The 18,903-nt window shown below is 39.4% G+C and overlaps 1 protein-coding gene across 5 annotated transcripts in view; it reads right to left on the minus strand.

Moving 5' to 3' along the window:
• The window catches only part of arhgap12b (Rho GTPase activating protein 12b), a 200,324-nt gene that overhangs the window by 38,904 nt on the left and 142,517 nt on the right, over positions 1–18,903 (minus strand). For all 5 annotated transcript variants that reach the window (XM_087987515.1, XM_087987514.1, XM_087987513.1 and 2 more), the window contains 3 exons: positions 12,314–12,397; positions 11,928–11,989; positions 9,347–9,428 (listed from right to left, as the gene is read on the minus strand). In XM_087987515.1, the coding sequence (XP_087843641.1) occupies positions 9,347–9,428; positions 11,928–11,989; positions 12,314–12,397 (228 nt within the window). The remainder of the gene's footprint in view (positions 1–9,346; positions 9,429–11,927; positions 11,990–12,313; positions 12,398–18,903) is intronic.

The following is an 18,903-nucleotide window of genomic DNA, read 5'->3' on the forward strand; positions in this document are numbered from 1 at the left end:
TTCTGTTGGATAAAGGGAACTATGGAGCTATGAGGGAGGAGCTGGCCAAAGTTCAATGGTGCAATACCTTAGCAGGCATGACTGTGGAGGAACAATGGCGGATATTTCTGTGTATAATGCAGAAGTTGCAGGATCAGTTCATTCCTAAAAGGAAGAAATATCCCAGCAATGGCATGGGCGGCCGTGGCTGACGAGGCAAGTTAAGAAACATATAAAGTTAAAAGAGAAAAAGTATAACATAGCAAAGATAAGTGGGAAAACTGAGGACTGGGAAGCTATTAAAGAGCAACAGAGGATTACTAAGAAGGAAATACGCAGAGGAAAAATGAGATACGAAGGTAAACTGGCCAATAATATAAAGGAGGATAGTAAAAGCTTTTTTAAGTATGTGCAAGGCAAAAAAATGGTTAGGAATAAAATTGGGCCCTTGAAGACTGAAACAGGGGAATATATTACGGAGAACAAAGAAATGGCAGAAGAATTAAATGGGTACTTCAGATTTGTGTTCACTGGGGAAGACACAAGCAATCTCCCGGAGGTAACAGTGGCTGAAGGACCTGAACTTAAGGGAATTTATATTTGCCAGGATTTGGTATTGGAGAGACTGTTAGGTCTGAAGGTTGATAAGTCTCCGGGGCCTGATGGTCTACATCCCAGGGTACCGAAGGAGGTGGCTCGGGAAATCGTGGATGCGTTGGTGATTATTTTCCAGAGTTCGATAGATTCGGGGTCGGTTCCTGAGGATTGGAGGGTGGCTAATGTTATACCACTTTTTAAGAAAGGTGGGAGAGAGAAAGCAGGAAATTATAGACCAGTTAGTCTGACCGCAGTGGTGGGAAAGATGCTGGAGTCTATTATAAAGGAGGAAATTACGGCACATCTGGATAGTAGTAACAGGGTAGGACAGAGTCAGCATGGATTTATGAAGGGGAAATCATGCTTGACTAATCTTCTGGAATTTTTTGAGGATGTTACTCTGAAGATGGATGAGGGAGATCCAGTAGATGTAGTGTACCTGGACTTTCAGAAAGCTTTTGATAAAGTCCCACACAGGAGGTTAGTGAGTAAAATTAGGGCGCATGGTATTGGGGGCAAAGTACTAGATTGGATTGAAAATTGGTTGGCTGATAGGAAACAAAGGATAGTGATTAACGGCTCCATTTCGGAATGGCAGGCAGTGACCAGTGGGGTACCGCAGGGATCCGTGCTTGGACCGCAGCTTTTTACAATATATGTTAATGATATAGAAGATGGTATCAGCAATAACATTAGCAAATTTGCTGATGATACAAAGCTGGGTGGCAGGGTGAAATGTGATGAGGATGTTAGGAGATTACAGGGTGACCTGGACAAGTTAGGTGAGTGGGCAGATGCATGGCAGATGCAGTTTAATGTGGATAAATGTATGGTTATCCACTTTGGTGGCAAGAACAGGAAGGCAGATTACTACCTAAATGGAATCAATTTAGGTAAAGGGGCAGTACAGAGAGATCTGGGTGTTCTTGTACACCAGTCAATGAAGGCAAGCATGCAGGTACAGCAGGTAGTGAAGAAGGCTAATAGCATGCTGGCCTTCATAACAAGAGGAATTGAGTATAGAAGCAAAGAGGTGCTTCTGCAGCTGTACAGGGCCCTGGTGAGACCACACCTGGAGTACTGTGTGCAGTTCTGGTCTCCAAATTTGAGGAAAGACATTCTGGCTATTGAGGGAGTGCAGTGTAGGTTCACGAGGTCACTTCCTGGAATGGCGGGATTACCTTACACTGAAAGACTGAAGCGACTGGGCTTGTATACCCTTGAGTTTAGAAGACTGAGAGTAGATCTGATTGAGACATATAAGATTATGAAAGGATTGGACACTCTGGCAGCAGGAAACATGTTTCCGCTGATGGGTGAGTGCCGAACCAGAGGACACAGCTTAAAAACACGGGTTAGACCATTTAGGACAGAGATGAGGAGAAACTTCTTCACCCAGAGAGTGGTGGCTGTGTGGAATGCTCTGCCCCAGAGGACAGTGGAGGCCCAGTCTCTGGATTCATTTAAGAAAAAGAGCTGGATAGAGCTCTCAAAGATAGTGGAATCGAGGGTTATGGAGATAAGGCAGGAAGAGGATACTGATTAGGAATAATCACATTGAATGGCAGTGTAGGCTCGAAGGGCTGAATGGCCTACTCCTGCACCTATTGTCTATTAACGGGACCCTCAGGAAGTCCATTATCAAAGTGAATTCACATGCTCTTTCATCCTGGTCTTCTTTCTTCTGGGAAATGAAACAAGACAAAATAATCTCTTCTCCTGCAGGTTGCCTCTGTCATCTTCTGCACAGATCAATGGATGCTAACCTAAAAGATGTTACTGAGACAGAATTGAATTAGTTGTGCAAAAGGAAACAGCAACAGTGATTTTCACTGGTACTAAGAGGATCATCCTCACCCTAGTCTGGGGTTCCATATTTTTGTAAAGGCAATGATGCTTTGTTACCACCTACTTTGTAAAGCCTACTTACACACTACTCCTTGCTCATTCCAATGTAGACACATAGAAACACAGAAAATAGGAGGAGGAGTAGGCCATTTGGCTCTTCAAGCTAACTCTGCCATTCAATATGATCATCCAATTCAGTACGCTATTCCCACTTTCTTTCCATACATTTGATCCCTTTAGATCCAAGAAATATATCTAACTCATTCTTGAAAACATATAATGTTTTGTCCTCAACTGCTGTCTGTAACAGAGAATTCCACAGGTTCACCACTTTATGGGTGAAGACATTTCTCGTCACCTCGGTCTTAAATGGCTTACCTCATAATCTTGGATGCTGCCTGACCTGCTGCGCTTTTCTAGCAACATATTTTCAGTTCTGATCTCCAGCATCTGCAGTCCTCACTTTCTCCTAAAGGACAGTACACCACAGGGAAAGGTCCTTTGACCCACCAAGACTGCGCCCAATATATGATGCCTTTCTAAACTAAAAATCTTTTGCATATATGCGGTCCATATTCCTCATTCCCTGACTATTCATATACCTATCAAGATGACTCCTAAACATTGTTATCGTATCTGCCTCCACCAACACCCCTGACAGTGCAATCCAGACACTTACCACCCTGTGCAAAAAAAACTTGCTTCTCACATCTCCTTTAAACTTACCCCCCCTTTTTACCTTAAACCGATGTCCCTTATATGTGACATTTTGATCTTGGGAAAAAGATTCCAACTATCCATTCTAGTTATGCTTCTCAATTTGTAAACTTTATTCAGATCTCTCCTCATCTTCAACATTCAAGTGAAAACAAATCAATTTTGACCGATCTCTCCTCACAGCTAATATCCTCCAAACCAGGCCACATAGTCTGGCAGTGTGGTGACCACAACTGTACACAATATTCCAAATGTGGCCCAACTAAAGTTCTACAAAGCTGCAATATCCCAGACTGTGGCCACTGGTCTAGGCTCCCCCAGTCATTGGATCATGCATGTGCTCTATTGAGTCCTGTTCGAATTGTTAGGCCTCTAGGAAATCCACCTCCATTCTTCTAAACTCCAATGAAAATTGTCCAATTCAATCCAATCTCTCTTCACACATCAGTCCTGCCATTCCAGGAATCGGATGGGTAAACCTTATTTGAATGCTCTCCAAAGCAAGAACATCCTTCCTTAGAGAAGCAGACCTAAACTGCATACAAAATTCCAGGTGTGATCATACCAAGTTCCAATACAATTGTATCAAGAAGGCTGACATATCATTTGTCTTCTTCATTGCCTGCTGCACCTGCATGTTTACTTTCAGCAACTGGTGTACAAAGTCACCAGGGTCATATTGCATCTCCCTCGTTCTCAATCTATTGCCATTCAATACAATACCACCTAAGAATCATCCTCTTTCCTTTCCTGGTCTTCTCCTCAATGAGATTTCAACTATAGTGTAATTAGTCCTACATTACTGGTCTCATACATATTAAAGACTGTAATATGCTGCCTGACCTGCTGCGCTTTTCCAGCAACACATTTTCCGCTCTGATCTCCAGCATCTGCAGTCTTCACTTTCTCCTTAAAGACTGTAATACTCTCACTGCAGCAATTGATCTTCGTACTTCTCCCCAACCTGGTCAGAATACTAGCAAGTCAAAAATACCTTATCATCAGGGGCATGGATGAGGTGAATACCCAAGGTCTTTTCCCAAGGGTGGGGGAGTCCAGAATTGGTTGACATAGGTTTGGGGTGAGAAGGGAAAGACTGGAGGGGCAACTGGGGAGCAACTTTTTCATGCAGAAGGTGGTGTATGCATGGAATGAGTTTCCAGAGGAGGTGAGGGAGACTGGTATAACTAAAACATTTAAAAGGCATATGGATGGGTATATGAATAGGAAGGGTTTAGAGGGATATGGGCCAATTGCTGGGAAATGGAACTAGATTAATTTAGGATACTGGTTGTCATGGCAAGTTGGACCGAAGGGTCGGTTTCCGTGCTGTGCAGCTCTATGACTATGACCTTAGCTGAAAACTTTTGGGTGATATTTTATATAGCCCCAGAACAGGGTCAACTGTTCTTGTTCACATTAATAAAAAGTTTAGTTTATACTCATAGGCCAAAGCTTGTATGTGTGTGTTTTATTAGTCTGTTGATAACTGTGACATCATGGTCTCACACCATCATATTGTTGTCATTTGATGCTGTGTAGAGCTCCTGGACACAAATATTTTTATGTACAACTGATACTATTAGAGATATTGGAATTTCAATTCCAAACTTTTCAGTAATACTTTAGTAGCAGTCCCTTCTTATATGGGATACAAATCCTAGGCAAAAGGCCACGCTGTGGCTATAATTGAAGTAGAAAAATTATTCAATTATCTTCTGAAATGCTAAATGTAATACTGGGGACAAGGACTTGCAAAGTACTGATAAATTACAAGCATATGTTTATAGAGTTCCTCAGAGGAATCCTGGATGCTATTCAGTTTCTCACAGCAACAAAAAGACACAGAATAGTGGTGCTATACACTTAGTGACTCCTTCTCACACAAGAGCTTACGACTTCATTGAATTCCTAGTGTGGAAGCAAGCCATTCAGCCCATTGAGTCCACACCAACCCTACAAATAGTATCCCACCCAGACCCAGTGTATCCCTGCATTTATACCATGGCTAACCCATCTAACCTGCACATCTCTGGACACAAGGGGCAATTTACACTGGATGAAATTTACACCTCCACAAACGCTCTGGAGATGAAATTCACTAAGGCCTTATTCATCATGGCTGGTGTCCTCAAGAGGGTGCTGCCAAAATAGCATCAACACATCTCCTTCCTCACTAGAGGACCAAACATCCTGGACTGATGTCAAATAACTATTAAAGACACTGACTGCTCCATCCCTCATCCAGAAAATCAGATCACAATTCTGAGTTCCTCCTCCCAGCTTACAAACTGAAGCTGAAACAGGAGGACCATTCACAGAAAATAGTGTAATGCTGGTCTGAGGCAGGGGAAGAGTTTCTTCAGGACTGTTTGGAATTGGTCGACTTGACCATTTTGAAGAACTCAGCGAGAAGCTTAGACAAGTACGCCACCAAAGTCACAGACTTCATTAGTAAGTGCATGGAGCGTTGAGAGTCAAAGAAGTCAATCCAGGTGTTCCCCCAACCGGAAATCTTGGATAATCTGGGAAATCCACTGCCTATTGCAGACCACGTGTGCAGGATTGGACAACTCAGATCTATACAGAAAATCCAGAAATAACCTCCGCAAAGCCATTAGAGATGGCAAGAGATAGCACTGAACCAAGTTAGTGGCCCAAACCAAAATAAGCACATGTGCTGCCTGTGGCAAGACATACACAACATAACAGGATACAAAATGAAGCAGAGCAAGATAATGGACAAAAACACATCCGTCTCTAATGCACTGAATGCGTTTTATGCTCATTTTGAGTAGAATGCCAAAGTTATGGTGTCACTTACCCAACAGCCCTGGATACAGCTGTTCCCTCCGTCACCATTGCAGATGTCAGGTTAGTCTTCCTGAGAGTCAATACAAGAAAGCAACAGGCTCAGACAGAGTCCCAGCTGTGCACTTAGACTCTGTGTGGACCGGCTGGCAGAACTATTCACTGACGTCTTTAATCTTTCCCTCCTACAAGCCGAAGTCCCCAACTGCTGCAAGACCACCATCAGCCCAGTATTCAAGAAAACACATGCAACGTGCCTTATTGACTACTGCCCAGTGGCTCTGATCTCCATAATCAGGAAATGCTTTGAGAGGTTGGCAAAAGTGAGGACTGCACTTGCTGCAAATCAGAGTCTAGATTAGAGTGGAGCTGGAAAAGCACAGCAGATCAAGCAGCATTCGAGGAGCAGGAAAATCAATGTTTCTGGCAAAAGTTCCTGATGAAGGGCTTTTGCCCGAAACATCGATTTTCCTGCTCCTTGGATGCTGTTTGATCTGCTGTGCTTTTCTAGCACCACTCTAATCTAGACTCATGGCCCACATCAACTCTTAGCCTCCCTCGATCCCCTGAAATTTGCCTACCGATGTAACAGGTCCACTAGCCATTTCTCTAGCCCAGCACCCATCCCGGGAACATCTGGACAAAAGGACAACTATGTCAGATTTTTACTTGTCAACTACAGTTCTGCCTTCAACACCATAATGCCCTCCAGACTAATCTCAAAGCTCTGAGACCTAGGCCCTGGCTCCGCTATCTGCAACTGGATCCTCAGCTTCCTGACCCAAAAACTATAATCAGTGAAGATGGACAACTGCATCTCCTCCATGATAACTCTCAACACTGGACCCCCCCACACAATATGCATTCTCAGCCCCTTATTGTAATCCCTGCATACTCATGACAGTGTAGACAAGTTTTGTACAAATACCATCCACAAGTGTGCTGATGATAGCACCATGGTAGGATGGATATCAAACAACGATGACTCAGAATACAGAAAGGAGGCAGAGGGCTTGTTGTTATCATTGCACCACAACATCGTCTCTTTCAATGCTGGCGTAACAAAAGAAATGATTGTTGATTTCAGAAAGAGGGGAGGAGGTCACTCCATATCCCTATCTACATCAATGGAGCAGAGGTTGAGAAGGTTGACAGCGTCAAGTTTGTTGCTATGATCTACCTGTACTGCTCGCAAAACAATATTTATTCATTTTAATTTACAATAAATATCATTCAATTATTACAGCACTGAGCCCATTGTGTCTGCACTGACTCACTGAATGAGCATTTCACTTTAAATCTTTATCCACCTGTATCCCCATAACCCTGCACATATTCCTATCAAAACCAGTCTAACTCCTTTTTGAATGGACTCTCAAACTCTAAGCATTCACCTGTACCGGTGTTTTTTGTTTTTGCCACTGTTTACCTACTATTTACTTATCTATGCTATTAAACTATGTGAACTGCCTGTATTGCTCGCAAGACAAAACTTTTCACTGTGCCTTGGCACACGTGACAATAAATTCAATTAATTTCAATTCAAGGTACTTAGGCACACGTGATTACAATTAATCAAATCGAATTTAGCCAATCTACCTAACCTGCACACCTTTGGACTGTGGAGGAAACCAGAGCACCTGGATGAAATCCATGCAGACACAGAGAGAATGTGCAAACTCCATGCAGAGGATGGAATCAAACCCAGGTTCCTGGTGCTGTGAAGCAGCAGTGCTAACCACTGAGCAACCGTGCTGCTCCATAGACTGATCAGGAGTGATTGTAAAAGGGAAAGAATTGCAAAACAAAAGGGGAGAAAATAATTGTGACCACTTCAACAGAAATACTTTCATATTTATTCATATTAATTAACAATAAATATCTTTAACATCATTCAATTATTACAGCACTGAGCCTGTTGTGTCTGCACTGACCCTCCGAATGAGCATTTCATTTTAAGCCATTATCTACCTGTATTCGATAACCCTGCACATATTCCTATCAAATAACAGTCTAACTCCTTTTTGAATTTATAGATTGAACTGGGCTCTACCACACATTCAGGCAGTGCAAATTTCATGTTCTTGATTTTACAGGTTGATCAACAAAAATTTAAGTATAAACTGCTTTTAAGATGATGGAACAGGGTTACATCTATGAAAACATATTTATATTGAGTTGCATATCAGATATTCCAATAATGTAATGGTGTCATGAGTTTTAGTTTGTATCAAGTCTAGAATGTTTTAAAGTATCAACAATCAAGGAACCACTTTGAAATGCAGCTACTATTGTTATGTGCATAGGTAGTGCATGCATGCTTTCTCGTCCACATTTCTCAAAAGGCAATGATATGGATGATTATCAAGCTGTTTTGTGAAGGAACAAATAGACTGTTGATCAATACTGGAAGAAACTGATCATTTAAAATATCTTAAGTAGCAAATCTAAATGTGTAAATCCATTATTCAGTAAACTTGAGAACATTTGGAAGTCCAGGTGCATTATGTACAACTAGCTCGGCTGAAATAGCAAAATGCACACTGTGTTCTTATTGCTGAACAATGTTATCAAACATTTTTTTTGAATTAGCTGCTAACCCCACTACTACCCTGCACCAGAACAAATAAAAGAACAAATAAATAAAAGGAATGCAATAAAGCTGTTAAATGTATTATGAGAAGTCACCCAGCAAAATGCATAATGCTGCTCATTGTATTATAACACTATCAACTAGATATCGCTCAGCTGAGTTGCCAGTTAAAAGAAAAAAAATTACTATTTATATCTTGAAACTAAATACACACTGTACTGGCTACTTTCTTAATCCTATCCATACACATATAAAACATTACTAGATTTAATTTGTTTGCGAAAGAAAGCTATGTAACAGTGCATACAACAACAATGTGGATGAAAATCCCAGAAAACTTAACTATAATAAATTATTGCTTAACTGGCTGACCCAAATGGTTACATTACAAATTGCTGAAAACTTAATAATATTGGTTCATAAGAAATAGGTTGTGTCAGTAGTGGCATATTTCAAAAGATATTTTTTAAAATCATGAATTAGAAATTGCAATACAATGCAATGTAATTTAATGGCTATCTGTGAAGTGGCTAAGAAGAAAAAATTCAGAAGTCAGATATTGTCATTTGCACTCACTAATTATTATAATAATTTTTCAACAATCCATGTTGAAAATGATAGGCAATGTAATGTGCTTACAGTATAACACATTGCTGGTGCATAACTTCACTACTGTTATTGGGCCAATTGGATTTAAACAATTTATTAACATTGCAGTAAAATTACTCCACATAATTTTATGACAATGAAAGGATACTATGAATGCACTACATTAAAAAACATGGCAGAAATATTAATTACCCAGCCACTTCCACTGCCTTGATTTTTAGCAAATAGCAGAGATGACCCTTGCAAGACTGTCCAAGACGATGTCCAATTCTTCCTACAAGCAAATGTGTTAAAATTAAAGTACATAGAGTTATTTTAACAAAGTTACAATTAAAAAGCATGCATTAAAACTTTGCGTATTCAATGCACATAGTTTATGCATTTCAATTTACTAAGCAAATGAATAATTACTGAGCTAGTAGCATGAAATAAAGTTATTAATCATTGTATTCATTTTCAAATAGTTGTAATATTTCTATTTTAAAAAAAGCTATTCCATTTGTTTATATAATTAGTTTCTGGGCCTACAAACATGTCCTTTCAGTCATGTTCCAAAAACCGACACCACTGTCCTAATGATCGACTAAATCCCAGAACCATTTCTGAACTTATTGTTTAATTGAAAATAACAATGCACTTCTACCAAACAAAATGTGCCATATACAATAACAAAGTCAATTCTCAAGCTCTCAAGCATGACATTTCAATCTCTGTCTCACTCGTGACCCACCTCTTGGTGACTGTCCCAACCATAGCCACACAAGATAACGGCTCTGCTGAAGCTACTTTTTCAGCTTCTGCCAACTCTTGTTTGTTGCTCAATATCCTGTTATTTTTGCAACAGCACTTACATCACCATCCTCTTCTCGTGAAAGCAACAAATGCTTGGGATCAGAGCAGGTCAGACAGCATCCGTGGACTGAGAGAAAGATAATGTTTTGGTGCTATCTGACTTGTTGTGACCCCCAGCATTTTTTGTTTTCAGTACAGATTCCAGCATCTGCAATAATTTGCTCCTACATCTTCCTTTCCTGATTTGGGCTCTACTCAGATAAAGGGTTAACACCTTTATCTGACTGGATTAACATCCCCAAAGGTGATTTTCTGCTTAGAGAAAATAAACATGATACTTTCTGACGATAACACTGGCAGAACATCAAGATATAATTCCTTTCAAAGAGAATAAATTGAATTATAGAGGCCTTTGCAATGATATTTCTATAATTTGTTGAGTGAACAGAAACAAATGGCTAGATGGTGCCAGTGGTTAATATTTGATGACCTCAAACCCAGCCATTCACCGTACACCTTGTCCAACCATGTGCACAATTCAACACCCTGCCTGTGTTTCTGATCTATTTTCAACTTATACCTGTACCCAATATGCTTTCAATCCATACCCTACTCTGAACTGAATTCAGCATCCCTACATAGATAAAAAGTAGCAGCACTGAAGATAGCCACTATGCCAACTCTCTGAAAACAGTTCTGACCCCCAGCCTTGCCAGAGAGGGCTGCATATTTCTCCCCATTTCAGAATTTAATTTTCTTTTGAAAAAGATCAAATCTGATTCCATCATCCTTACGCAAGTACATTCCTGTAGCTTGTCTTTGCCTTTCTTAGCTAATTATCTTAAATTTATTTTCTCTACTTTCTTTGATCTTTTTACCCCGGAACAGTTTCTTTTCTCCTTATTTTATTGACTTTTCATCACTTTGTCATTACAGAAGATCTACTTAGTCCATTTAAGACATTGATATCTTTACAACCTCCTTGTTTTGTACTTTATGGTCAAAATATGAACTTCAGAAAATTTGGAGGTTGAGATGTGGGAGGAAATAGGCAAATTTCAGGCAGGAAATTCATGAGATTTGGTTTCCTCAGATGGCTTATTGAAATTAAATGCAGGATTTCTTATAAATCTTTCCACCTTTAAAACTTATAGCCAGCTGTCTAGGGAAAAACCATGTGCTTGACAAAGGTAAGCTTGTTGGGTCAAGAGTACATATTGTTCCAAGAGTATTTATCCTGTGGGTTCAGCCCTTATGTCTCCTTCTATGTGACGGATTTTCCCAAGCTCCAGGAAACATGGCTTCCAAGTGTTAAAATAAAACTCCAGTCGAAAGAAAGGCACACAGCTGACTTAAAAGCTTCTACTGAGAAACTTGGTTCTTAAGAGTGGATTAGTGACCTCTGATCTGCCTCCAATAAATCTGCAAATGGACACAGTTGAAGGTGGTTTTGTGATAATAAATGGTTTTCTTTTAAACTTCCCACTCATCCTTTGGTCTTTCAAAGTCCTCAGTGTCTTTGTTCATAAAGACAAGGATCCAATACTTTTTTAAACAGGAGTCTTTAATTCTTTTGCTGAAAATGTGTTGCTGGTAAAGCGCAGCAGGTCAGGCAGCATCCAAGGAACAGGAGAATCGACATTTTGGGCATAAGCCCTTCTTCCTGATCTCCAGCATCTGCAGCCCTCACTTTCTCCTCTTTAATTCTTTTACACATATCAAAACTCGATATAGTTGAAATTGCCTTGAGGTATGCATTTCCAATAATAGCCCGTTTATAAAGTAATAAGCAGGTCATCAATTACAAATGTTAGGACTAAAAATTGGTTAGGATATCATGTCAAATTGGAAACATTTTATCGTCTGTTTATGACGAGTGTTTTTTTCATTTAGCTGTTGTGTTTACCATTAGACCAACATCACCAGCAAACACTAAATGATTTGAATTTTCAAATCAGTTGCCAATGTCTTATCTACCCACCTGACTTTCTTGCCATTCTCTGTGATCTTTGTTACATAAAGTAATCCATATTTTTCTGAAACCTGCAAATGCAATGAAAAAAATTGTTTTGCATTGCACATCAACAATAAGCAATGGTGTTGTTTAAATGATTTCTATTTAAGTCAATTCATGGCCCTTCATTAGAACAAATTATTGATTTTTATAGCTGATATTTGGATCCACTTTAATAGACATTTGTTTTAAGAATCTAAGCTTTGAACAGGTTATGATACACTTCTGTATCTAGCACATTGGGAGTTGGCTTTTGAACCTAGGCCTTCTGGCCTAGAGATAGGTGCACACAACTATACAACAACAGCTCCTAATGGGAAATCCTTTTTGGTTGCTGCTGCATGTATACTTACAATTGGTGGTGACTGTAAATATTTTGGCGAAGACGGGGGCTCATTGTTGCTATCATGGATTGATTTTGGACTAGTTGGAGGTTCCTAAAAAGACAGAAATAATGTAGTAACATTGTAACTGACTCAAAGAAAGAACATGCAAGTTAAACCATGATTAGAATTTTTATTTTACCTAGTAATGTCGTATTAAGTATAGATACACAAAACAAAATGTTCTGGCCTATATGCAACTCGAGACCCATAGCAGTAAGGTTGTTGTTAAATGCCCTCCAAAATGATCGGGCAAGCCCAAACTGCTGGAAAGAATTATATTAAGTGTACAATCTTGCACATCATTGACTTAGGCATTGCACACGGCAAAGATACAATCAGCCTAACTCACATTACATAATCCTGCTCAGTGACATTCGAGACTTGTGCAAGAATTGAGAGACATTCAAAGAATTATTCATGATATTCAAGCTATGCCTGCAATTCATAACTTCAAAATTATATTTTTAAACTGTGCTGAATCTTTCTTAAGCTTTTTACACACAGAAGCCAGCAATCTGCAAATTATAATATTCAGAGCACATCCGATCCAAACTGTTGCTGGGTGGTTACATTCAGTTCTGCCTAGTAATGAGAGAGGCCGATTGCAACATTTTCAATAGGACAGTTCAGGGGTCACTGCACAGCAGTTGAAAGGTTATAGGCAGTGAGTGAAGATGAGAGACAGACATGAGAAAACCAAGTGTCAGGAGCACATAAGTGAGCTGTATTACTTGGAAGGCAGCTAAGTTACACAAAATCTGTCTAGGGGACTCTATGAAGAGTCCAGGCTCGAGGGACATTTGATCCGAGGAAAACCTGAGGGGCTTGAAAGATGACTGCTTATATTAATGTTACATGCAGCTGAGTGAGTGGGGGTTGAAAAGCTCACAAGGTGTAATTGTTTGATGCAACTGAGCAAGATTGGAACTCAAGGAAAAAAAAACTGGCTCCGTGAAGCTAGCTGCATGTGAACAGCTGGAGGTATATACATGTAATTTCTTTTGAGTGCAGTTTACAGATATCAGGGGAGCTTAGACCAAAGAAAGAAAGAGTGAAAGCAATCAGAGTGACTTGAAAGGGAATAACAAGGTCAGATCGGAAAAGATAAAGAGTTAGAGTCATAGAGATGTACAGCATGGAAACAGACCCTTCAGTACAACCCGTCCATGTCAACCAGCTATCCCAACCCAATATAGTCCCACCTGCCAGCACATGGCCCATATCCCTCCAAACCCTTCCTATTCATATACCCATCCAAATGCCTTTTAAATGTTGCAATTGTACCAGCCTCCACCACTTGCTCTGGCAGCTCATTCCATACACATACCACCCTCTGTGTGAAAAGGTTGCCCCTTAGGTCTCTTTTATATCTTTCCCCTCTCATCCTAAACTATGCTCTCTAGTTCTGGACTCCCTGACCCCCTGATCCCTTAAGTTTAATAAGAATTGATGATCTAATGGGTCTTTTTCATAGAGTCATAGAGATGCACAGCATGGAAACAGACCCTTCGGTCCAACCCGTCCATGCCGACATCTTTGAGAAATTGCTAAGATATCCACATGTTATGACGTTGAAAGAGTGTATTTAAGAGAGAGGTGCCTTTTCAGAACTGAGAGATTGTTATAACACATGTGTCTGTGATTAGCTGACAGGTACAGAGAGTGCTGAGAATTGATCATATGTAAGAATCAGCTTGGGGTTGTGAACTGATGTTAGGGCAACCAGAGTTGAATTTAACCAATTAATTTAGATTATGCCCCGGATACCAAAAAACAATTGAATTGGAATTTTATTGTATTGACAACACCAGACCAATGAGTAGGATGTTGGGGGCATAAAAAGGGAATTTTGAAAATTGCAGCTAACTGCCCACTGAACATGACAGCATGTTATTTCAAAGAAATCTCAGAAGGCAGTATCAATCAAACATATCTTTTCCAGTAAAAACAGTAAAACAAAACATAGAATATGACCCAGGGAGAAGATAGCGGAATCAGAAGGAAGACAGCATAAGAGACTGTATGGACTTTGAGAGATTAAGTAGATTTAATGTTTAATAATTGTATTATTGGAGCAGTATTTTTATAGAGTTGGGGGCAGATACCCCCCATGACACATTAGATTCTTATTATTTGATTGAAAAAGGGAGCTTGAAATTTTTAATAGTTTTTGCTTAGTGTTCATTGTTAGAGTTAGGAAAACAAACTGTTAGTTTTTCTTTAAACAATTGACATCAGGGGTTTCATTTCAGTCACTCACACTTTTAGGAGATTACAAAACAAGGCGAGTTTCTCTGTGGTGTTAGGTTTAATTAGCAGAGGGGTTCGACCTCCGCATTGTAACAGATTGGGGGCTCAGGTCCAGGATTTAGACAGGTTTGGATGAGTGCAAACAGATCTGGATGGATCAGGTCCGGAATCTGGATGGATTTGGACAGATTTCAACACATTTGGGGTAGGAAAGGTCCCAGCAGATTTAAACACACTTGGGGATTAGTATCCTAGATCTTTAAATAAAATTTAGGTGAGAAAATCAGTTTAATTTTGGCTACTTGTGGTTCGTTAGATTAAAAGTGAGAGAAATGGCACAGTTACTAGATGTTTTCTGTGGGTGGAAGAAGTGACTTTGGGAGTTTTACAAAAAGTAAGCAAGAAAATGCTACTGGAGTTGGCAGACAAGTTGGAGTTGCCTGTGTCTGTGAAGAACTAAGTAGTTACAGAGAAATAGCTTGACATTTAAATATGCTCGAAAAGTCATCAGAATCTTTGGAAATGGCTAATAACAGATTGATTTAGAGACAAAGAAAAAGAAACAGAAAAGGAAATGAAACTGTTTGAATTACGATTACAAGCAGAGGATAAAGAAAGGGAGAGAAGATTTTTAGTTGAGTAAAAAGGAAAAGAGAGAGAGTTTGAACTTCATAAGTTGCAAATTAGTCAGAAAAGCCAACTTAAGAGGATGGAGATGAAGGGAGAAGTTAGGGATATATACAAATATGTTGAAACATTATCACATTTCGATGAAAAGATGTTGAAGCCTTTTTATTGCATTTGAAAAATTGGCTAGGCAGATGTATTGGTCAGAGAACTTGGAGGAATGTTAATTCAGACTAAACTGGTCGGCAGAGCTTGTCAAGTGTTTACAGCATTGTCAGATGAGGGGTAAAGAGATTATGCAGACGTCAAACGGACTATTTTTAGTGCCTACTAATTGGTACCAGAAGCGTATAGACAACAGTTCAGAAACAAAAGAGGAATCAGGTCAGACTTACGTTCAGTTTGAAAGAATTAAACATAGCAAATTTGATAGCTGGGTGAGGACCTTAAAAATAGACAAGACATAGAGAGATCATTCTCATGGAGGCATTTAAAAACTCACTTCCAGAGATGATAAGAACTTCTATGGATGAATTGAAAGTTCAAGAAGTGAGAAGAGATGCAGAGATGGCAGATGAATATGTACTGGTGTATCAGTCAAAATTTAGCTTCCAACAGAAATTTCATTCCATGAAGGATAGAAATTGGGAGAAGGGGAGATTCTTCACTGCAAAACAAAAAGTAGATCATCCTGTGTTGCAAAGTCAAAAGCATGTATGATCACTTTAAGATAGAAAGTGTTTTTCTGAATTTAAAGTACAGCCACAGCTGCCAGCTAAAGATCAGGGTGTTCCAAATGTAACAATTGGCTGTTAAACTGATACCCGAGTCTTGGTTGTTGTTTTGACAACAATTTGAATTTAACCAATTAATTTAAATTATGCCCAGGATACAAGAAGCCAATAGAATTTGAATGTTACTGTTTTGACACCTGGAGAGCAATCAAATAATAAGAATCTAATGTGTCATGGGGGGTATAGAAACTTGGTATTTTGGAAATTAGAGGGAGAGCAACTGCCATTGATCAGAGTCAGACATCGACTGCCCAACTAATATCTTGCTCAAAAGAAATTAGAAAACAATCTCAATCAAAGGTACGTTTTCATGTGAAACATATTCACAGTAAAGAAAGAAAGACGACAACCCAGGAAGATCAACAGCCAGAAGAGTGAAAACATCGAAGACAGAGTGTGGGGTCTTGAGATTAAGTTAATGCAGCATTTAATAAATGTGTTATTGGAACAACATATTATTTTATAGAGCTGGGGTCAGATAGTAAGTAGTTATGTGAAAGGGGGCTTGGATTTGTGAATAGCTTTTGTGTCATGTTCACTATTAGAGTTGGAAACAATAAAGATTGTTACTTTTCTTTAAATAGTGGAATTTAGGAGTTCTCTGTCACTTGCTTACATTTTAACATATTATGAGATGAGGCAAGCTTTTCTGAGTGTTTGGTTTTAATTTACAGAAAGGTTCGACCTCCACGTCCTAACACTTTGGGGGCTTGTCATCCAAGATTTATCCCTGTTCCAGTCAGGGATTTGGACAGATTTGGGGAACAAAAGGACCTATCAGATTTAAACACTTGGCAACTAAGTGTCCTAGATCTTTAAATAAAACTTAGGTGAGAAAATTTGTTTAATTTCAGTTACTTATGGTTGGTTAAATTAAAAGTAAGAGAAATAGTTCTTAACATCGCGGAAGAGGTTCTGGGGTTTAAAGATGCTTCCCAAACTTGCCAAGGAAGTTTATAAAGACAGAAGGATATGCTTTTAGAATTAGCAAGTAGGTTAGAATTGGGTTTAACAAGGGACAAAAGGAAAGGTGAAATTGTAATGGAGTCAGTCAAGCGCTTAGGTGTAGAGAAACAGAAAGGTGCAGTAGAGTTAGAAAAACTTAAATTGTAATTGTGGCAAATGGAGATAGAAGACAAAGAAAGGGAAAGAAGAGCCATGATAAAAGATAAAGAAAGGGAGAAAAGATTCTTGGCTGAACAAAGAGAAAGGGAGAGAGATTTGAACTTCAAAATATGTGAATTAGTCAGCAAAGTCAAGTTAACAGGATGGAGATGAAGGATGAAGGTAGGGATACATATAAATATGTTAAACATTGCCAGATTTCGATGAGAAAGATGTCGAAGCCTTCTTGACTTCATTTGAAAAGTGGGCTAGGCAGATGGAGCCGAGAGTGTGGTGCTGGAAAAGCAGGTTAGGCAGCACCCGAGGAGCAGAAGAATCTCCAATTCTCCTGCTCGAATGCTGCCTGACCTGCTGTGCTTTCCAGCACCACATTTTTGACTCTGATCTCTAGCATCTGCAGTCCTCACTTTCGCCTAAGCAGATGGAGTGGCCAGAGAACTTGTGGGTAATGCTAGTTCAGACTAAGCTGGTAGGCAGAGCTTGTGAAGTATATGCAGCACTGTCAGATAAGGGGTAAAGAGATTATGCAGATGTCAAAAAGGCTACTTGTGTGCTTATGAATTGGTTCTAGAAACATATAAGCAGTTCAGAAACAAAGGAGGAACCAGGTCAGACTTATGTTGAGTTTGAAAGAATTAAACATAGCAATTTTGATAAATGGGTGAGGGCCTGAAAAATAGACGAGAGACTATTCTGCTGGAAGAGTTTAAAAACTCACTTCCAGAGATGATAAGAACTTAGGTGAATGAAAAGAAATTTTAAGAAGTGAGAAGAGCGGCAGAGATGGCAGATGAATATGCATTGATGCATAAGGTGAAATTTAGCTTCCGACAGGACTTTCATCATGTGAGGGGTAGAAATCAGGAGAAGGGGAGCTCCTTCACTACAAAATAAAGATTGGAGCACACTGGTAATAGTTTACCAGAGGTGAAAAGAGAAGCCCAAGAGGGTGAAAAGTCTCAGATTTCCACTGAGAAATGGTGGGACACACAAAATCACAGTGCTGGTGGCTGAAGAAAGGCATTGAGGGAAAAGATGTGTTAAAAGAGGCTAACCTAGTGGGATTAGTGGAAGTAGTAAAGGAAACCCCAACAAAGTCAAGGAGCTGCAGGAGAGTGCACAGTCTAGACAGGGGCTGGGAACTGTTATGGACCAGGCCAGACCCCGCCGGAACGTTTCAAGAAAGTAGCCCGGACCCCAACTTTGCTAGTTGTTTTAAGCAGGTGTAAAGTGAATATTCCAGGAGTGATGCAGCTTGCCCAACCACTTAGTTTTAAACAAACATGATTTATTTTCAATATTACCGAATGAAGCAAAAACAAAAGAGAACACAGAATAATTTAACCTATCCGAAAACCCAACAGATTATCCCAATTTAATGGTGCTGTTCCAAATACAGTACTTGCAGCAATCTCCAAAAACATCCCTTGGCATTAAAAAAAGATAAAATCAAACACTGGGTCTTACAGGAGAGATGTCAGAGAGAGATGGCAGAAAGATTCAGCATGGAACACCTTTAAAATTATTGGCTGATATAAAAGAAAAGGTATAGATAAGTAGAATTGATACAGTCCAATGTTATTTATATGTGCAGAATTAATATGAAAGGTCAACTTACATTAATTACATACACATTTAATAATAATGGCTTTAAGATTCACTATAAATTATTTATTGTTATATTACCATTCTAACATCGTACAGCAAAGTTTACTGTTGTTTGTTCAAATCCATGGAATTCTGTGGCTTGATTTTTTTTAA

The sequence above is a fragment of the Chiloscyllium plagiosum genome, unplaced genomic scaffold (genome assembly GCF_037043375.1).
Source record: "Chiloscyllium plagiosum isolate Xiang-an unplaced genomic scaffold, Cpla_swu_hap1 HiC_scaffold_5, whole genome shotgun sequence".
NCBI classification, from domain to species: domain Eukaryota; kingdom Metazoa; phylum Chordata; class Chondrichthyes; order Orectolobiformes; family Hemiscylliidae; genus Chiloscyllium; species Chiloscyllium plagiosum.